This window comes from Salvia splendens, chromosome 10 (assembly GCF_004379255.2).
Source record: "Salvia splendens isolate huo1 chromosome 10, SspV2, whole genome shotgun sequence".
NCBI classification, from domain to species: domain Eukaryota; kingdom Viridiplantae; phylum Streptophyta; class Magnoliopsida; order Lamiales; family Lamiaceae; genus Salvia; species Salvia splendens.
In genome coordinates this window covers 12,522,480-12,543,508 of record NC_056041.1, presented here as the reverse complement: position 1 = coordinate 12,543,508, position 21,029 = coordinate 12,522,480, and the positions used below count along the sequence as shown (strand labels likewise).

At 42.4% G+C, this 21,029-nt stretch overlaps 3 protein-coding genes and 2 long non-coding RNA genes across 5 annotated transcripts; 4 read left to right on the top strand and 1 right to left on the bottom strand.

Annotated features, from left to right (window-relative positions):
- Positions 1-11,531: 11,531 nt before the first annotated feature.
- On the top strand, positions 11,532-12,056 carry LOC121751644. Its single transcript, XR_006040136.1, has 3 exons — positions 11,532-11,669; positions 11,752-11,831; positions 11,983-12,056. It is a non-coding gene; the product is annotated as an uncharacterized LOC121751644 (long non-coding RNA).
- Positions 12,057-12,177: 121 nt separating this feature from the next.
- On the top strand, positions 12,178-12,754 carry LOC121751646. Its single transcript, XR_006040137.1, has 3 exons — positions 12,178-12,293; positions 12,391-12,451; positions 12,656-12,754. It is a non-coding gene; the product is annotated as an uncharacterized LOC121751646 (long non-coding RNA).
- An 847-nt stretch (positions 12,755-13,601) lies between these two features.
- On the top strand, positions 13,602-14,090 carry LOC121752624 (putative disease resistance RPP13-like protein 3). The gene has a single exon (XM_042147744.1). It carries the CDS (start codon positions 13,602-13,604, stop codon positions 14,088-14,090), a length of 489 nt encoding a protein of 162 aa, XP_042003678.1.
- A 15-nt stretch (positions 14,091-14,105) lies between these two features.
- On the top strand, positions 14,106-15,837 carry LOC121752623 (putative late blight resistance protein homolog R1A-3). Its single transcript, XM_042147743.1, has 3 exons — positions 14,106-14,306; positions 14,401-14,812; positions 14,867-15,837. Exons 1-3 carry the CDS (start codon positions 14,106-14,108, stop codon positions 15,835-15,837), a joined length of 1,584 nt encoding a protein of 527 aa, XP_042003677.1.
- Positions 15,838-16,138: 301 nt separating this feature from the next.
- LOC121752369 (DEAD-box ATP-dependent RNA helicase 15-like) lies at positions 16,139-20,792 on the bottom strand. Its single transcript, XM_042147399.1, has 12 exons — positions 20,642-20,792; positions 20,416-20,538; positions 19,847-19,947; positions 19,010-19,182; positions 18,650-18,881; positions 18,444-18,562; positions 17,908-17,964; positions 17,632-17,816; positions 17,384-17,528; positions 17,214-17,297; positions 17,074-17,137; positions 16,139-16,417 (listed from the first exon to the last, which is right to left on the bottom strand). Exons 2-12 carry the CDS (start codon positions 20,529-20,531, stop codon positions 16,407-16,409), a joined length of 1,287 nt encoding a protein of 428 aa, XP_042003333.1. The 5' UTR covers positions 20,532-20,538; positions 20,642-20,792; the 3' UTR covers positions 16,139-16,406.
- Positions 20,793-21,029: the final 237 nt, after the last annotated feature.

The following is a 21,029-nucleotide window of genomic DNA, read 5'->3' as shown; positions in this document are numbered from 1 at the left end:
TTTGGTTTGATTTTTCACTCACATTGTGATGGTTGGGCGAATTTTTGATGGTGATGAATGCTGGAAAATACAGATCACGACACAAGGAATTACGTGGTTCGATTTACTGAGGTAAATCTACGTCCACGGGAAGAAAGGAGGGCAAGATTGTATTGCTTGATCTGGTTTACCAGCTTACAAATACAGACTTGCTATATGTTATTTGATGTCTCGAGCCTTTTCTATCTGATCTAAGTTCTATTTATACATTGAACTAAGATCGTGGCTTGCATCACCACTAACTAGGTCGTGGCTTGCATCACCCTTAACTAGGTAGTGGATGTCGTGGAGGTCATGAGATCCTGCATGGGTCCACTATCTCTTTGTTTTGGTCCGCTATCCTGCATGAGATCCTGTATGAGTTGACACCACTAAATAGATCGTGTAGGTGGAGGTCGTGGAGGTTCTGCATGAGTCCACTATCTCCCAGTTCGGTCGAATACTGAGACCGAACTTCTGAACTATGACCGAGCAGCTTTGCGATCTGAGAGTAGAGCTTGATTGGTCGGCTTTTACCGAGCTGTAGGCTGGGGCCGAACTCTTTGGTAATGCCGAGCTGATACTCTTCCTTGGGCTTGGGCTGATGGGCCGTCACTGCTATTGGGCTTGTTTAGTACGTACTCCATCACTACCCCCCCCGAAAAGCGAAGTGAATCACTTCGGCGAGGTGAGTCACTTCGGCATTCTGGATAAAGGTACGGGGGAGGCTGACGTCAGGGGACGTGGCCTTGCGCGTGACTGCAATTAAATGCGACAGTAAAATCCGGCCGTTGAATCCTGAAAAGGTGGGATTCGAAACGGTGCGATGATTTTGAAATCTTCTCCGAATCTGATAAATACGTCCTTTCTTCATCATTTGATCACTTTTGCTATTGCTTCTTCTGCATTCTCTCTCTTTTGCGAAAAAATTTCCTTCCGCTTTCAAGAATTTCTTCAGAATTTTTTCAGACTTTCAAAGAGTAAGAACCATGTCTTCTTCTTCTTCTTCTGAGTCAGGTAGCGGTAGGAAAGGGGATAAGGGGTCTTCTAGCCGGAAAGAATCCGGGGAGAAGACCGTAGAGTATTTTCACAGCATCTTGAGTAAGGATACTGTGATATCCCTACACGAAAAATATTTTTTTCCTGGGGGGAAGGTTGCGATTCCCGACGACCTTCATAGGGCTGACTCGCCGCCGGAGGGTTACGCCACCGTTTACGAAGCCGGCTTGGAATGCGGGCTTCGTTTCCCTCTTCCCCCTGCCTTTGTAGAGCTGCTAGATTTTTTTCAACTCCCTTTAGGTCAGGTGACTCCGAACTCTTGGAGGCACTTATCGGCCTTTGCTGCCGAACTGCGTAGGCTAGACAAGGATCTGTCTCTGAGGGCAATCCTTAATTTTTTCCAGTTTAAGAGAAAAGGATCTTGGTTTTACTTGATCCCTTTACAGCCTTTTAGGGCCTTCTGCAAAACCAAGTGGCCAAAGTGGCAACATCGCTTCTTTTTTTATAATAGGACAGCGGCTCCGGGCTTTCCCTGGAGAGGGCCGAAGTCCGTGATTCCTCATCCTCGGTTAGAACCGTTGGACGAGCTCGAGGGCGAGCTCAATAAAATTCCTATGATTAGGAAGCAGTACCTGGAGTCTGAGCTCGTCAAGGGCGACTTCGTGTTCGACTCCTCGTCTTCGGACGAAGAGGCTGAGGGTGAGGATTTCTTTTTTATGCATTACTGCCTTGACGACGAAAACTAACCTTGTTTTCTTGCTTTTTGGCAGTGAACTTGCTAAACAAGTTCGGTCGCAAATCCTCCGAATCTAAGGAACCGGAGAGGCCGAAAACCAGCAGCTCGGCGTCTGATGCCGAAAAGAATCCGAAGAGGCAAAAGACCTCTTCGGATCCAAAGAAGCCGGAGTCGACTTCGGCAAGTAGGAAGGGGAAGACCCAGAAGCCTCCAAGAGCGCCAGAGAAAGACGTGGTCTTGGCGCCTCCTTCGGAACATATCTGTGAGCCCTTTTTATGGCCCACGGACTTCGCCGAGGTGAATTCTCTTCTTAATTCTCTGGCCTTGCTTTTTTCCTGTATTTTTTGTGGCCCCTCTGTTGACTTTTTGCTTTTTCCATTTTCAGAGGAACGATATGCTCTCCAAGCTCGTCGCCGTCGAACTCTCCAAAGCGTCCAACGACTATGCTGAGATGCAGAGGAAGTTGGCGGCTGCTTGTCATCGGGCCGAGCAGGCTGAGGCAAACTTTGAGAAAGCCAGAGCTGCTAGGATTTCAGCCCAAGATGAAGCTCAGTTTGCCAAAAACCAGCTCGTCATCCAGCGAGAGCAGACGAAACGGAGGGATGCTGCCGCCGTGGTTGCCCAAGGAGAGGTTCTCCGTGCTTTCGCGGAGAAACTCTTTCTGAGCAACCAATTTTCGGCCTTTGTCGGTGATCTGCTGAAACTGATGACCGATAAAGCCGAGCAGGGTCCCGAAGTCATCCTGCCGCTGTACGGCCGAGAGATAGCAGCTCGGCTTCAGAGTCTGCCGGTGCTTGAGGAGCTTGCTTCGTCCTCGGTCCTGCTTTCTGCAGACCAAGTTCGTAGTTGCCGAGCTGACCGCGATGAGAATATGGAGGCTATCTTTGCCTCCATAGGGTCAGTTTCACCCGCTCCAATTTTCCACGGAGAGGGTGAGACCGAGCAGCATGAGCGGCAGACCGGCGATGAGCAGGCCGAGCAGGAGGCGCAGCAGATCGGCTATGGTGGCGCCGAGCAGGCTGGGGAGAGCAGGGAGGCCGAGGCTGAAGCTGAAGCAGACAAGGAGAAGGAAGCTGAACCTCACCGAGAAGGCGGAGACGAAGCTGGCGGAGTATGATTTCGTCTCCCTTCTCTTAGTTTAGTTTCTTCCTTCTTGTAAAACGGCTTTGAAGCCCTTGTGTAGAAAAATTTTTTCTTATGAATGAAAAAATTCTTCTTTCTGCTCTTGTGTCTTCGTATAGCCTTTCGTACTCTCTTTTACTCCTGTTGTGGTTTACTACCTGCTCAGTAATCTGAAATGCCGAACTGACATAGCTGCTCTATATTCTGAACTCTTAAGGAGCTGGAGGGTACTTCACTGGAAGCGGCTGTACTCTTCGGCTTTAGACGAAGCTGAGAAAAGAGCCATAGCTGACCAGGTGAAGAATGACGAACTCTTGGCTCGTTCAGTGAAGCTGGAGGCCGACAATAAGGACTTAGAGTCCGAAAAGAAAGATCTGGAGGCCGAGCTGAATACCGCCGTCGCTGAGAGGACTGCGTATGAGGATTTCATCTGCAGGCGCGGGGGAATGACCATCTCTGAAGTTCAGGAACGAGTTGACGAACTGTGGGAGGAATATCATGTACTCCGGAGGAACAATGCGCTGGAGAGCTCGGTTTGCCAACAAGTCGTGAATTCATTGCGGCGCTGGGCTTCTCGGTACGACATCATTCTTTCCCGGCGTCCTTCAATCGAGAGATTCCTTAGGCATTTCCCGCCAACAGATGCTCGCACTCCAGCTCAAACTTCTGATTCACTTGCTCAAAATCCTACTCCAAGTCAGCAACGAACTCAGGAACAACCGGAGACGTCAAGTCGAGGACGGACTGAAGTTCGCAGAGGAGCGGTGACTATGAGTGAGCAAGATCGGCAAATGATTCGTGAAGAGACTCTTCGCCGCCGAGGTGCTAGAGCTTCTCGGGCTCAGGGAAGAGGCGGCAGGTCGATCAGAGCATCTCGTCAACCTGCTTATTCTTCAGCTGCCCGGAACGCCCGAACTCGGCTTCATGGGGATTTTGTGAATAGGTGGCTCAACTTTAGCAACCCTGGACAGTAGAATAGTCCTTTGTAATAGCGTAACGCCATTTTGTAGGGTAGCGGAGTTGTATGCCGAACAAGATTTAATAAATGAAATTTTCATTTCGCTTCTAACACTGCGTATTAACAGCTCAGCGAAATAATTTCATCGTAATTGTCCTCGGTCTTATGAAGTAAACTTCTTTGACCGGACTTGGTCCTCGGTCTTTATGAAATAAACTTCTTTGACCGGACTCGTCTTTGGTCTTTATGAAGTAAACTTCTTTGACCGGACTCGTCTTTGGTCTTATGAAGTAAATTTCTTTGACCGGACTAAGCTTGTGTCCTAATTTGGCGAGTTTTATCGCTTGGATCGGACTTTCCCTTGTCCTAATTCGGCGAGTTTTATCGCGTGGATCGGACTTTCCCTTTGTCGCAGTTCGTTTCAGACGAACTGCTTGTTTCTTAAGCCGAATTGTGGTCTTGTATCCTCCTTAGAAGCTTGGACTCACAATCGTTGGCTTATTGTTGCAGTTCGTTTCAGACGAACTGCTTGTTTTTTAAGCTGAATTGTGGTCTTGTATCCTCCTTAGAAGCTTGGACTCACAATCGTTGGCTTATATATGTTCTAAAAAGGGGATCAGCCTTTGAAGAACAAGATACCTCAGTAACATTTGTAAGAGACGACACGCACATAGACAGACAAAACACACCTAGACAAGCAAGACGCACATAAACGAACGAGACGTACATAGACAAACAAAAAGCACATAGACAAAGTAAAAAAACAAAGAAAACACATACCTCTAGGACCGAACTAGACACAAGACGGACTGACCGGACTGTCTCTTACAAATGGAACTTCTTGAGGTTGGAAATGTGCCATGTTCGGGGTACTTGTTCTCCTGACATGTGAGTCAATTTGTAAGACCCTTTGCCGAGGACTTCTGACACCCGATATGGACCTTCCCATGTGGGTTCGAGCTTGCCCAGCTTTTCTGCTCGGCTTACTTCGTTGTTTCTCAAGACAAGATCTCCCACTTGAAATTGCAGCTTTTTCACCCTTTGGTTATAATACCGGGCTACTTGCTCCTTGTACTTGGCTGCTTTTATGCAGGCCAACTCTCTTCTTTCTTCGGCCAGATCTAGTTCGGCTCTCAGTCCGTCATCATTCATTTCTGAGGAGAAATTTAGAGTTCGGGGACTGGGTACGCCGATCTCAACCGGAATCACGGCTTCAGCGCCGTACACCAGACTGTACGGAGTTTCACCGTTGGAAGCTTTGGGTGTAGTTCGGTAGGACCATAGGACTTGAGGGAGATTTTCTACCCATTGTCCTTTGGCTTGTTCTAACCGAGCTTTCAACCCTTTCACCAAGATACGGTTTGTTACCTCCGTTTGTCCGTTTGCTTGTGGGTGGGAGACCGAAGTGAACCGCTGTTGAATATTCAGCTCTTGGCACCAATTCTTGAATGTCTTGTCGGTGAACTGAGTCCCATTATCCGAAATGAGGATGTGGGGTATGCCAAATCGGCACACTATGTTCTTCCAGACGAAATCCAATGCCTTCGAGCTCGTTATCGTAGCTAATGGTTCAGCCTCCACCCACTTCGTGAAGTAATCCACGGCAACGATAAGGAATTTCATTTGCCGAGGAGCTTGTGGTAGTGGTCCTACTATGTCTATGCCCCATTGCATAAAAGGCCAAGGGCTTTGCATAGCACATAGATCGGTCTGCGGCATCCTTGGGATATTTGCATGGATTTGGCACTTCGTACATGTCTTGACGAGCTGCACTGCTTCTTGTACCAAAGTTGGCCAATAATATCCCCATCTCAGAACTTTTTTAGCTAAAGCTCTAGCTCCGATGTGGCTACCGCAAGATCCTTCATGGACTTCTCTAAGGATGTAGTCCGTCTCTTCTGGTCCTACACATCGCAATAACGGTTGAAGGTAGGACTTTCTGTATATGACTCCTTCATGAAGTTCATACCGAAGTGCTCGGCATGTGATTTTCTGAGCTTCTCTCTTATCCTCGGGCAGTTGTCCTTGATCTAGATACTGTAAGATCGGCGTCATCCAGTTCGGCGAGCTGGCTACTGAAAGTACCTCAGCTTCATCAATGCTTCTGTGCATCAATTCCTCCACCTTTGAACTTGGATATGAGGCTAACTTACTTAAAATATCTGCTCGGCTGTTTTCCGCTCTGGGAATGCGGATTATCCGAAAATAAGAGAAACTTCGGCTGATGCTTTGCGCTTTGTCCCAATATTTCCTCATCCTCTCATCACGGGCTTCACTTGTACCCAACATGTGATTCACTACGACTTGTGAATCACAATGGATTTTGAGAGACTTGATAAATAGACTTTGCGCTAGCTCGAGTCCGGCAAGGAGAGCTTCGTATTCGGCTTCATTATTAGTAGTTGGGAATAAGAACCGAAGTGAGTAAGTTACCTCGTGTCCGTCGGGAGCGATAAGTAAAATACCAGCTCCACTTCCCGTTTTATTCGAAGCTCCATCTACGAATCCGCTCCAGCAGTCCGGTGGCTCTACTTCGGATTCCAGGGGCTGTGCTAGTTCGGCATTGGTAGAATTTTTCTGTTCGGCAATGACAGGGATTGCTTGATCGAACTTTGCTTCTGCAAGAAAATCTGCCAAGGCTTGTCCCTTGATGGCTTTCCGAGGTAGGTATTCGATTGAGTGTTCTCCCAACTCTATGGCCCATTTGGCGATTCTGCCTGATGCTTCTGGCTTGGTCAAAACTTGCCGAAGTGGAAGATCGGTTAAGACGCATACCTTGTGAGCATAGAAATATGGCCGCAGTCTCCTTGCCTGCATTTACTAATGCCAGAGCAATTTTTTCCAGAGGTTGATACCTTGTTTCTGGACCTCTTAATGCTCGGCTTGTAAAGTAGATGGGAAGCTGCTTTAGGCCTTCTTCTCGTACAAGCACCGCGCTAATGGTCTGATCCGATGCCGCTAAGTATAAGAATATCACTTCAGCATCTGTTGGAGCAGAGAGAATAGGAAGCTCGGCTAAATAACTTTTGAGCTCGTCAAAAGCCTTTTTCTGCTCGACTCCCCACTCAAACTTTGGTGCCTTCTTTAACACTTTGAAGAATGGCATTTGCTTTTCGGCTGCTTGGGAAAGGAATCTATTCAGTGCGGCTAGACATCCAGTTAGCCTTTGCACATCATGTATGGATTTCGGCATTGCCATGTTCTGAACAACTTGAACTTTTAGCGGATTTGCCTTGAGTCCTTCCTTTGAAATCCAACAACCTAGAAACTTTCCCGAATCTACCAAAAAGGTACATTTTTGGGATTGAGTTTGAGGTTGGCTTTTCGGAGCACGTCGAGAGTGGACTTGAGATTGTCTTCGTACTCCGAAGTGCTTCTGCTTTTAACGACTATGTCGTCAACATACACTTCAACCTCCTTTCCGATCAAATGCCGAAAAAGCTTATCTACCATCCTCTGATATGTGGCTCCGGCATTCTTTAAACCGAACGGCATCTTTTTATAAGCAAGATGCCGAAGTCAGTAATGAAAGCCGTTTTTGGAGCATCATTCTCATCCATTAAGACTTGGTGGTAGCCTTTGTATAAATCAAGAAAACAGAAAATTTCGAAGCCGATCAAAGCTTCTACTTTTTTGTCTATGTTCGGAAGGGGATAGCAATCTTTAGGACAGTGCTTGTTTAGATCGGTAAAATCTATGCACATCCGCCATCCTCCTTCTTTTTTCTTGATCATCACAGGATTGGCCACCCAAGAGGGATATTTCACCTCGAATAATACATCCGCTTTCAGTAATTGGCGGACTTCGTCATGGATGACTTGATTTCTTTCTGCCGCAAAGAGTCTTTGCTTCTGTTTTATAGGCCGGACTGATGGATCAATATTTAACCGATGAGTGATTACCTCAGAGGGCACTCCGGTCATGTCCAACGGAGACCATGCAAAGACATCTTTGTACTCCTTGAGGAGCTGGATGGTCTTTTCCCGGAGTAGAGGCGTTCCCGCGAAACCGATCTTGACCGTTCTGGATGGATCATCTTCGTATAACTGAACGGTCATTGAGTTCGGCTCTGGTGCGACTTCGGTCATTTCGCTTGCCTCTGACTCCGGCTGCTGTGATTGCTATGCTTGATGATGCCGATCTGATTGCTCGGCACTTTTAAGCGCAATCTGCAGACACTCTTTTGCTCTCTTTTGATCACCTCGGATGACCGCTATCCCCCCTTTAGTGGGGAGCTTGATGGTGAGATGATAAGTAGAGCAAACGGCCCGAACTGCGTTGAGCCAGTCTCTTCCCAGGATGATGTTGTACGGAGACCGAGCTTTTACCACAAAGAACTCGATCATCGTACTGGAGCTTGTGGGCGCTTTTCCCACCGTGATCGGAAGGCTGATAATACCTTCAGGGCGGGTGTCCTCCTGGGCGAAGCTTTTCAGAGGAAGTGGTGCCGGACTAAGCCGAGCTGGATCCACTTCTAGTTTATCGAAACATTCTTTAAAAAGAATGCTGACTGACGCTCCTGTATCCACAAACACTCTGTGGATCAGTTTGTTTGCCACTCCGGCTTGGATGACAATAGCGTCTTGATGAGGAGAGATGGCCGGGACGGGATCTGCATCTGAAAATGTAATCACTTCGTCCTGCTTCAGCCTTTTATGCGCTGGCTCCTCTCGATTGAAGCCTCTGCGCTCTGACTTCAGGGACGATTTAGTCTTCCCGGCAGGGAGAGCATCAATAGTCAGGATTACTCCATCATATTGCTGCTCGTCATCGTCTTCGGGATCCTGTTGCCTTTTCGGATCCTGAGGAGCGCAGTTCGCACCTCTCTGCTTTTTGTTCTTTTTCGGCTGCTTGCTTTGGTATTTTTTTAATGTCCCTGCTTTCACAAGAGCATCAATACCTGCAGCCAAATGTCGGCACTCCTCGGTATCGTGACCGTGGTCTTGATGGAAGGAGCAATATTGATCCTGAGGTCGACGCGCGGCCGATTTCGTCATCCGCTTTGGTTTTTCGAACATATCGGAATGCAGTTCGAAAATTTCCGCTCTTGACTTGTTCAATGGTACGAACTGAGCGGGCGGCTTCTCAGGATTGAGACGTGGCCCCAATCGGTCTTGCACCGGAGTCCTTTGAATCCTTTCAAAAGGAGTTCGGCGAGGATGTCCCTGATCGCCAAAAGGAGTTCGGCGAGTTTGTCCCTGATCGCTATGATCGGGCTTCCTCCTGTCTCCTCGGGATGAGCTGTCTAAAGGACCGTTTGCGACGGTCTGCCTCATCGGCACGGGAGAACTGGTCCGCAATGTCCCACATCTGTTGAGCTGTTTGCGGACTGCATTCCACGAGCTTTCTGTAGAGAGCTCCGGGCAGGATTCCATTTTGGAATGCCGAAATGACAAGTAGATCATTGAGATCATCTACTTGTAGGCATTCCTTGTGGAATCTCGTCATAAAGTCGCTGATCTTTTCGTCGCGACCTTGACGTATAGAAAGCAGCTGAGCCGAAGTGATTCGGGCTTCCGCTTTCTGAAAGAACCTCCTGTGGAAAGCATCCATTAGATCTCGGTAAGATCTAATGCTGCCTTGGGGGAGGCTATCGAACCACCTTCTTGCGTTCCCGATAAGCAGCTCGGGAAACAGCTTGCACATGTGGACCTCATTGAGACCCTGGTTCGCCATGTTATACTGATAGCGTCCCAGGAAGTCATGAGGATTCACCAACCCGTCATAAGTCATCGACGGAGTTCGGTAGTTCTGTGGAAGGGGAGTTCGGGTGATATCGTCCGAGAACGGAGTCTTCAATGCTCCGTACATGGCGAACCCGACATCTCTTCGGTATGGAGGAGATGGAGATCTCCTGTGATTCCGGTACCGAGGAGGAACAGGAACATGTCGGGGTTGAGGATTCTTCTTCCTGGAAGACACGGCACTACTGCGGTAGTGACTTTCATGTCTGGATGAGGAAGGAGAATCCACCGTTTTCGTCTTCAGCTCTTGGCTCTTTTGCAGGAAGGCTAAGAACTCATCCTGCTTCTCAGCCAAGAACAGCTTGACAGCCTCATTCAAATCAGGCTGCTGGGAAGACTCGGTGTGTGGACCTTTTGAGCGGCTTGTTCCTTCATCGTGAAAACTGGAAGTAGATGTCTCCCGAGGCTGTTTTCCGGACCTGCGGGCTGGACTAGCTTCCTCATGGTTTTCACGAACGGTATTACGGGTAGTATGTGATCTGGTATGCATTTTTTTTTTTTTTGGGGTGGAAAAAGGGTCAAAAATTCGCTTTATCACAAATTTGGTTCTCTGTGTTCCCACAGACGGCGCCAGTGATGGTTGGGCGAATTTTTGATGGTGATGAATGCTGGAAAATACAGATCACGACACAAGGAATTACGTGGTTCGATTTACTGAGGTAAATCTACGTCCACGGGAAGAAAGGAGGGCAAGATTGTATTGCTTGATCTGGTTTACCAGCTTACAAATACAGACTTGCTATATGTTATTTGATGTCTCGAGCCTTTTCTATCTGATCTAAGTTCTATTTATACATTGAACTAAGATCGTGGCTTGCATCACCACTAACTAGGTCGTGGCTTGCATCACCCTTAACTAGGTAGTGGATGTCGTGGAGGTCATGAGATCCTGCATGGGTCCACTATCTCTTTGTTTGGTCCGCTATCCTGCATGAGATCCTGTATGAGTTGACACCACTAAATAGATCGTGTAGTGGAGGTCGTGGAGGTTCTGCATGAGTCCACTATCTCCCAGTTCGGTCGAATACTGAGACCGAACTTCTGAACTATGACCGAGCAGCTTTTGCCGATCTGAGAGTAGAGCTTGATTGGTCGGCTTTTACCGAGCTGTAGGCTGGGGCCGAACTCTTTGGTAATGCCGAGCTGATACTCTTCCTTGGGCTTTGGGCTGATGGGCCGTCACTGCTATTGGGCTTGTTTAGTACGTACTCCATCACATTGCTAGTTAATTCACATGTATATTTTCTTTTCTATGCTCGATTAATCAAATGGTAACATTTGTTATTTTTTTCAATTTTTGTGAGTGAAGAATGGAAAGAGGCATCATCACCATGGCTGGTTGGTTAAGTTTATTTATTTGGTCAGTTCTTGTGATGAATGCTCAAGTTGATGGAGATCAATTAATAGACATTACTTTTCTAAAGAGTGCTATTCCAAAAGGGGCAGGTTGGTTACATTCTTATTTTAACTATTTATCAAAGCTAACAATTAGTTACTTTTCACCTCAGCAAATAATCACTATTTCCATGCAACAGTTTGCTTAGATGGCAGTCCACCTGCTTACTCCTATTTTGAGGGATATGGAAATGCCTCAAATAGTTGGATTGTTTATTTGTAGGTAAAAACATAATGCATAAAAAGTGTTTATAATATGCCACTAATTGATGATGATCGATATGTCATTTGTGAATATTTTCATAAGCATAACTGACATTTAGCCTATGTTAGTATTGGAATCATCAAAATATTAGAATGTAGACAAAGAAAAAGATTAGAGTAAATTTGATGATCTTTTGATAATTTATCAAATACTCCATTAGTATAAAACAAAGAAAATTCTAATATAGAGTAATTTTTATTTAAATATTCACAAAGAAATAAAAGTCAATGTTATAGAGTTATAGTAATGCAATTTTGTTTTTGTTTTTGTTTTTGTTTTTGTTTGTTTATGGATATTAGTCTGGTGGATGGTGTAGTTCGAAAATAGAGTGTTACAATAGATCAACTACACCGCGAGGGAGTACTTACCCATTTATTGGTAATCAAACCAACTTCTGAGGGTTACTAGATACAAATTCCACTTTTAATCCAGGTATATATTTCAACAAATAAATTAATATTTGCCTTCATTTAGTTGTTGATGAAATTTGAATTTTGGTTTCATGTTCATACAGATTTCTACAATTGGCATAAAGTTTACATTTACTATTGTGATGGCTCATCATTTATGTCAGATATCAAACATGTCGATCCAGTAAGTCTTCAATTGTAGTAGTATAGGAGTAATTTTTTTTTCTTGGCTCTCCTCTCTTGAGCATTTATATAAATTATTATTATTATTATTATTATTATTATTATTATTATTATTATTATTATTATTATTATTATTATTATTATTATTTCAGAGGACCAAAGTCACTTACCGGGGTGCAAGGATTTTTAAAGTCGTGATGGAAGAATTGCTCTCTAAAGGAATGGGAAATGCTAAAAATGTACTATAAACTACATACTATTTTCTTTAAAATATTTTTCATTCATATTTCACTATCATATTTTTATGTTTACTTGGTCAAATCTTGGTCGATCTACATGCTATGTTAGTAGGTACCTCAGCCGGTGCGATGACAACCACCTTGCATTGTGATAAGTTTTAAAAACTTTTTCAAAATAACAGTCGAGTGAAGTGTATTTAAGATTCTGGTTTCATCATTCACGGGTATATAATTCAAAATTTATTACTTCCACGTATGTGAATCACATTATTGAATATGCTATATACTATTAGCACATTAATGTGTGTAATTTACTTGCAGAAAGGGCCTCCTTGGAGATCACTATAGAGAGAAATATTACGCCGATATAATTAGAAAACATGTATGTATTTTTTTTTACACTAGATGTTCATGGAAATGTTTATTAAGTTACTTTTCCTTTGTTGTTTTTAATTTCACTGGAAATATTATTAGCCCTAACATCATCACTTATTTCCAATGGTTCTTACATTTTTAAATACTCCATTCGTACACAAAAAATACTCCTTTAATTTCTGGATTTGTAATTATTTGGTGGAATATGCAGACAATTTGATCGGAGTTCTTTTCGGCAAATAGATATTGAGAATGACTTCCCGCGGCACCTCACTCACTCCGGACCTCTTTCTCCATAAATGTCTTGCCACTCTGTCTAATCATCATCCAACTTGTAGTTATTCATGAATCAAAATTTTTTTATGCACTTATTACAAGATCCACCTTTATTCATTCAACTAAATAATTGAATAAGTATAATGTCATATTCGAATACATTATTTGTTCTCTCATTATTGTCAAGTTTCAACTCGGTTGACGTTGACTTTTATGGACACACAATTGTGAATAGAATATTCGGTCATAAATTTCAATCACATTTGGGGAAAATCTAGAATATTTGATAACTCAGTGACTCAATCGAAATTTCAGCAAAATTTAATGAAACAACTCACAAAAGCTTATTTTAAAAATTCTAACACCAATATCAGAAATTCTAATTTCACTTTTTTGATAAGCTTGACTTACTAATAAAGTCTACTCCTCCTTGATCGTATCATTGCTAGAGAGATGGCAGTTTATGCTGCTCTGCTCTGTTTCCACTCAAGTCCAAGCTTAGGGGATATCTAAAGCACTACGACGCTTGCTTCAATCCTCCGTCTCTGGAACTCACACAAAATCTGTACAAAGAGGTTTTCTCCTTTCAAGAATTTTTGGGGAGATTGGACGGCAGAAGAAGGGAAAGATTGAAAGCTTCGCTTGCACAAATCGCCGTGGCAATACCCAAATTCCACGATCTATTTTCATTGCATCTCTCTGAGCAATACGACAAAGTTCCAGAACAGAGGCCTAAATCCAGATGAAGAAGAAGAAGAAGAACAAGGAAGCGATCCAATCTCACGTTTGATAGACTTGACTCATCTAAAACCTAATGTCCATTCCTTGATTCAAACTTTTAACAAGGTGAAAGAGGAGCACGAAGAAAAAGAAGAAGACTTATGTGCAAACAAGGCCAAGATGGTCGGTTTATCCGATCTGCAGATTGTGAGCTTAAGGAAGAGCTAGTAAGAGTGTGGCACCGGAATGTGAAGTTTCTCTCGGTTGCTGGGATGGCGGGCATCGGTAAAACCACTCTTGCGCGTACAATATACGAAGATTTTGATATGGTCGAATGGTTTGAATGTCGTGCCTGGGTGGAAGTAGGTAGAGAGTGGCAATTGCACAATATTATGAGGAACATTCTGGATCAAGTGAAATCTCATCAAATGATGCTTACCATGGAAGATGATGATGATGATGAGAGGGGAAGTGAGTACTTGAGGGAGAGGTTGAAGGGTAAGAGATTCTTGATTGTATTAGATGATGTGTGGGATGCACAAGTTTGTCATGACATAAAGAAGCTTGCAGCTACTATTGAGTATCTAGTTGGGAGCAGAGTTTTGCTTATCACTAGGATGCAAGGAGTAGTCGAACGCGCTGGCTTATAATCCGGGATTGATTCCATGGATATGCGGCTCATGGACAAGGATGAAAGTTGGGATCTTCTTCGTGAGAAGGTGTTTGCTATGATGGTGCCTTGCTCGTTCCAGCTTGAGGAGGCTGGAAGGAAGATTGCAGAGAAATGTGATGGCCTTCCTCTTACAATCATCAAAGTGGCTCATCTCCTATCAGGATCAGAGAAGACCGTGGAGTACTGGAACGAGGTAGCAACGCTAGATAAACATGAAGTCTTTAAAGCTGCATATGATGAAGTATCAAAGGTATCCAAGCTATGAAAACTTACCTCATCATTTGAAGATGTGCCTTTTGTATATGGGAGTTTTCCCTAAAAATGCTGAGATTCCCGCATCCAAGGTTGTAAACATGTGGCTTGCTGAGGGATTACTTGAACAGAATAAGGCTAAATCTGTAAAGAAGCATGCTCTCAAATATTTGGATGAGCTTGCTTCAAGTAGTGTTATGGTTTACAAAAGGAGCACTAGAAGTTCCTCTGTGATGTCCATTGCTAAGAAAGGGATCAAGCATTGTGGCCTCCATTCTTCGTGGTGGCACCTCTGTCAACACGAAGCTAGGAAGAACAACTTTTTCTGCGTACTCGACAGTATGGAAGACAGTTCAGAGGAAAGTATAAAGGGTCAGAGAAGGTTGTGCATTCACAAGAACATCCTACTTTGTATCAAAGAGGTATACGATTCAGTAGAGGATAACTGTGCGTTCTCTGCACGTTCTCTTCTACTTTACGGTCCCTTTAGTTGATATCCAGTGCCAATATGTTCTGCTTTGAGAAAGCTTGAGGTGCTTGATGCTCTCAAGATTCGTTTCTATGAGTTCCCATCACAAGTAGTGGAACTAGTCGAGTTGAACTACCTTGCTCTCGTGTACGATGGGGAGATCCCTCCTTCCATATCCAAACTTCAGAGACTTCAGTTCTTGATTGTTTGTCCACACCAGCACATCAGATCAGGTGGAGCTGCGTTGTATCTGCCTCGAGACAAATGGGATATCGAAAAACTTAGGCATCTTCATGTCATGGGAAGCGATCTACCTGATTTATGGGGCACCCCGTTGGCAAACCTCACGACGCTTTTGGATGTGAGTGCTCGTAGCTGTAGAAGAGGTGTTTTTGAAAGAATCCAAAATTTAACAAAGTTAGGGATTCGAATCGAATTACCACCTGATCATTGTGATGAGCCTCTGAGTTACTTTGATCATGTTTCTATTCTCAAAAATTTGATGTCACTTAAATGTGTGGTAGTGAATCCTGAACTTAGGTCTGAGTTAGTTCATCCTCCTACACTACCAAATCTCCCAATATACCTAAAAAAGTTGGCACTGAGTGGGATGGGGTATCCATGGTCAGAAATGAGCAAGATTGCTTCTTTAGAAAAGCTGAAAGTGCTCAAGCTGCGATGCAATGCATTTCAAGGTCCAAAGTGGGAAGTCGAGGAGAAGACGTTTCCAGCGCTCGAATATCTTCTGATGGAAGACTGTGATCTGGAGCACTGGAAAGTCGAAAGTGGAAGCTTTGAAAGGCTGGAGCATCCAAGTATAAAGCACTGCTACAATTTAAGGGAGCTCGATTGGGAATGCGATGATAATATTTCGATGATCGAAGTAGACAACTGCGACCTTATGGTTGAAAAGCAGATAAAAGAGGCAAACTGGGGAAGGGGAATGTTAGCCTTGGATTTCACTATGCATTGTTCTTGGAATGATGGGAAGCATAAGCCATGAGAGAAATCCTGATCTAGAAGCTCACTTTCATTTCTTTTACATTTCATTGCTTTCATTTTTCCTCCTGTATATATATAGATTGTATGAAACAAACTATTTGCTTTAATGTTTTAATACCAATCATCTACACAATTCAAGAAGGCTAGACACTCATACTTGGAGAAGATATGATAATCTTTTACATCAGAGAAGATATGATAATCTTACTTGCAGATCTATTACTACATCAGAGATCCCATTCGAACTTCCTAGAATCATAATCAACACATAAATAGTGAAAAGCTAAAAAGAATCTACACCATTAAGTCTTGAATCTTGCTTACCCTTAATTCAATCATTGATCCAACATGAACAAATCCAAGTAAAATTCCAAGATACAGAAAAACGATAAGTGCTGATAATGCTAATGCTACAACAGAATCTACACAATTAAGTCATGATTACCCTCAAAGATTAAGGCAAACAAGTAACTATTGCTCTCGGAACTACACTAACATCCTTCTTCATATTACAGTTACAATAACCACTCCAACTATTCTGCGAATCCGTCTCCTCAGAAGATCGAGCAATCAAGCCGGCACTGGACAAAACAAACAAAACAAAGTAAGAAATGAGTACGGATCAATAGTATTTTTGTGTAGGACTACAAGGATCGTGTGAGAGTGCTTCAAGATCTTAGCTGGTTACAGTGGAAAAAGATGGCAAGTGATCATTAATAACAGGTAATACCGGCTGAAATCAATGGAAAAATCTGTAGTTTACTTATTAGCTATGAAGGCCATAGATACTCAAAGTCTTCAATAGATTACATGCTAAAATCAGTGAGCACTATAGGAGAAAGAATGCTTGACGAAACCTCTACATTCATTAAGGTTTGGGAAGCAGATTACTTTTAGTGAATACAGTGCTTTTTATCGATTATGTCTACATTTACAAGCTACGAGCTTCAATTTGTTAATATGATGCAGTATGAAAAAACCACCCTTGCAAGACTAATATCAAACCTAAATTCAAGGCAGCAGACTTATGAAGTATTTATTCAAGATGTTGGAATCACATCAACCAATGGTAGGCTTGAGTTACTTCTCCAATTAATGAAAACGCATTTGATCATGATATGATTAAATAGAAGTCCAAGAGATATACATTTAAACAGAAGAAAAGACATGATAGCTAAAAGAATATCATATGAAGTTGAAATACTTATAAAGGGTAAAAAACAAGATGAAGACATACTGTATGTAGCAGTATCAATTTGTTCAGGGAGCTCCTTTATATCAACTTCAAACCTCTCTTGAACCTGGGAAAGGGCACATTTTAAACCCAGAAGCTCTAGGAACCCATGGAAAGCGAGAAATAGCATGACGATATTTTACCTGATTGAGAACATCAGAATCTGATGCAGATGATACAAACGTAATAGCAAGCCCTTTGGTTCCAAATCGACCAGCGCGGCCCACCTGTAGTAGCAGAAAGTTCAATAAGGTGACCTGGTCCACAATTAAGTTAGTAACCTAAGCACATCAAGTCTTAAAAATGGACATACCCTGTGTAGGTAGGTATCTGCAGAATCTGGCATATCATAATTTATAACAATGTTCACACGCTCAATGTCAATTCCTCTTCCAACTAGATCAGTTGCAACTAAGATTCTCTTCAAACCCTCTTTAAAACCTTTGTAGCGTGTTAACCTGAAAAGGGCAGCACAGACGTCTATGATCAAATACTATGAAAAAAAATAGGACCAAATATATTCCATTGCAAATCTGCAATGACATTAAAAGATAAACTTACCTTTCTTCCTGAGACATTCCAGAGTGTATGCATATCGATGGAAAGTTGCACTCTACAAGCAACTTGTTTAGTTCGGCAGCCCGGCTGACACTTTTAACAAAAATGACAACCTGGTTGAAATCCAAGGCATCAAGAAGGTCATTTAACTTCCGGTTCTTCTCCAAATCTGTCAGCTTGATGTAATGCTGGAAAATAAACAAAAGAAACATAATTAAAAACTTTGTACTAGCGGGCAAACAATAAATATATGCTCCATAACTATGCAGGTCACTGTACCTGTACAAGCCCATGAAGAGTCAATTTTGCTTCATCATCCACATAAATTTCCATTGGCTGCAAAAGATAGGAGGATAGCACACAAGTTGAATCATAAGTTGCAGACAAAGCAAAGAACAGGTTAGTGTCTACCAAAATTGACAGAGACTACATCTTCAATCAATCAGAGGTTTGTAGCATAAAATACATGAATATCCAAAGCCAATACAAATGCTTTTCCTAATGGCAGCCTCATTTTCTTATCCTATTAGATTATAGGGTGAATGATGACCATATAGCATATAAGTAGTATATAAGTAATAACAACCATATGGCAAATACTTGACCTACTTGCATAATTATTGGCTCAACTGATTGGTTTTTTAGGATTCAAGGGTATCCAATTACATTTGTAAACAACTACTCAAGTTCTGTAACATCCTCAAGCCTCAACCACCACCAATTCCCGGAGGTAATTGGGATTATAAAACATTACGAGTGCAGCTTGAATAGAATTAAGTTGTATAACTAAGAGAAATAAGGTTAAAGAAAATTACATCTTGCATGAACTTCTTGCAAACAGGACGAATCTCCTTGCTCAGGGTAGCTGAGAACATCATCACTTGCTTATCATGCGGGGTCATCTTGAAAATCTCTTGAACATCTCTTCTCATGTCTAATAAAGAGTCACTGTTTAAGCATGATATCATAGTGGCCTTATTCTAGAATGGTAGTCTATAACTCAAATTGAAAACAAACATACCAAGTGACTCGAGCATCTTATCACACTCATCGAGAATGAAGTGCCTCACGTTTTTTAAACCAAGATCCTTATCTCTAGCAAGAGCTAGTATCCTTCCAGGTGTTCCGACAACAATATGGGGGCACTCATTCTTCAGCAAGTCCTTGTGGGTTTTAATGTTAACACCACCATAGAACACTGCAACTTTCAGATCAGGCAGATAGGTACTAAATCGCTCAAACTCATTACAAATCTGCCAAAAAGCAAGATTAAGTAATTAGGGAGTTTGACATCCACATCAAGATGTAAGTTTACATTTGTTCACATGTGTAATCTGCTAAAATTGATGTCAAAACCATAAATGTGCATTATCCAGGGTACCTGATATGCTAGTTCTCTTGTATGACAGAGGACAAGGGCAGCTACTTGGCCAGAAACAGGTTCAATCTGTTGTAGGGTAGAGAGAACAAAGACAGCAGTTTTTCCCATCCCAGACTTCGCTTGACAAATAACATCCATTCCCAGGATAGCTTGAGGTATACATTCATGTTGCACTGAGAAGTAGAACAAGGAAAATCCGACGAACGAATCCTCAATCAGAAAAAGTTCTTTAAAAGTCGCTTTATTGAAAGTGGTTAACTAGGCCAATTTTGGAATGAAAATCAGGATAGTCAGATTAATTTTTACCTGAAAAAGAGGAAATAAACAGATGGTTAGTCAGTTTCATGTAAAGACAAGCTTAGACAGTACTATTGGCAAAAAATTCATATGTGCATAATATGCTGGAGAGATTTTATCATTAAGGGACAACACGATGACTGTACATAAAAGGAAAGCCACAAAATAGACGGGAAACAACTTAAATCGGAAAACAAAGCCATAGATTGGCATGGATGATTAAAAGTGATTAACCCTGCAAAGTCCTAGGTCGAGGTATTATCTTCAAATTCAACTATTCAAGGGTAGAAAAGTATTCTGGATGTTATCTCAATGCTTAGAAATATGGATTTTTTTGGTCAAGCAAACAGGTCAAGAATTCTCCAGTGACCCAAAAGCTAATCAATGCCATGCTATTTCATCTTTAATCAAAAAGTATTTATTTTGGTTAACTATTAGGAGTAAAATTCTCCAGCGCTCCTGAAGCTAACCACGTTCATGCTATGTCATCTCTATTTGAAAAGTAATTACGAATTTCAATCAATGGACATGGAGCCCTACCTTCTGATGGATGCTCAAACCCAGAATCCACAATCGCTCGAAGAAGCTCTGGCTTCAGTAAAAAATCTCTGAAACCCGAGCTATGAATCCCTACATAACCCCTGCATTGACCAAAAGAATAGATAAAAATACATCAAAAAGATAGGCCAGCAGCAAGAAAGTCACTTAACGAGTTGACCAAGGAGCGTGGTATTGCAGTAAAATTAAGGGCAAACTATCAAAGAAAGTATTCTTTCGAACTTAATTATGACATCTCAACTTAATTATGACATCTCAACCGACCATCTATCACTGGATTCCCAAATTAACATATCAGTTGGAGAGGCAATTAAGGAGTTCTCAAAGCTCGAGTTTCATCATTTTCAGATCTCTTACAAACTACGCGCATAAAGACTATAAATCCCCATTAGACTCGATTCAACAAGCAACCCACACCCCTCCTCACACAATCTAGAAAATGCTTCACGATTTATGTTTTCACAAATAAGTCAATAACTATTATTCAACATATACACCTCATACTCAATCAAACAGAAACCAAACTTTCAAATTAGCGCAAAAGCAATTACTTTTTGACGGTCTCCCCGGAGGGTTTTCCATTGGCAGAGTCCGGGGCTTTCTCTTCTTCTTCCTCGTAGTCGAGAAGCTCTTCCTCGTAGACTTCGTTGTCTTTTACTTCGCCCATCCTTCCCCTGTAAACGCAGATATGAACAGCCTTTCGAATCTCAGCTCGAATTAACGAATTGAAATCCAATTTCAAGCCCAAAGCGGAGGATGTGTATACTCGATGCGTACCTTGAATTTAAACTGCGTGAGATTTGATAAAGAGATAGAGCGCGCTGGGAAAAGGGGGAGATAAACCCTAATGATTTTGGGGTTTTAAACTGCTAAGCGAGCTCCAACTCCTAGGGTGAAATTTCAATATTTTTATAATAATAGTATCGAATAATTAGATTTCCAATTGTGTCCCATTTCTTATTTTTTCAAATTCAAAAATCAATTTCAACTTTTCGTTGTTCACATAATTAGATTTCCAATTGTGTACATCCAATTTCAATTTTTTTTCTTGTTCGGTTTAATTATATGCTTACTAATGTAGTATTATCATGTAATAGGGTATATAGTGATTTAAATCGATAATGAATCGCCATAAATTATAAAAAGGCGGTTTAACTATTATAGT

What these genes read in the sequence shown, in the direction of transcription:
- LOC121752624 (XM_042147744.1), top strand. Translation starts at nt 13,602, where the DNA reads ATGTGCAAACAAGGCCAAGATGGTCGGTTTATCCGATCTGCAGATTGT.
- LOC121752623 (XM_042147743.1), top strand. Translation starts at nt 14,106, where the DNA reads ATGGATATGCGGCTCATGGACAAGGATGAAAGTTGGGATCTTCTTCGT. An exon ending in CCGTGGAGTACTGGAACGAG is followed by an intron (nt 14,307 to 14,400) that starts GTAGCAACGCTA and finishes CATCATTTGAAG; the next exon opens with ATGTGCCTTTTGTATATGGG. An exon ending in CGATTCAGTAGAGGATAACT is followed by an intron (nt 14,813 to 14,866) that starts GTGCGTTCTCTG and finishes GTTGATATCCAG; the next exon opens with TGCCAATATGTTCTGCTTTG.
- LOC121752369 (XM_042147399.1), bottom strand. Translation starts at nt 20,531, where the DNA reads ATGGGCGAAGTAAAAGACAACGAAGTCTACGAGGAAGAGCTTCTCGAC. An exon ending in GCAAGAAGTTCATGCAAGAT is followed by an intron (nt 17,965 to 18,443) that starts GTAATTTTCTTT and finishes TATCTTTTGCAG; the next exon opens with CCAATGGAAATTTATGTGGA. An exon ending in GGAATGTCTCAGGAAGAAAG is followed by an intron (nt 17,529 to 17,631) that starts GTAAGTTTATCT and finishes TGCCCTTTTCAG; the next exon opens with GTTAACACGCTACAAAGGTT.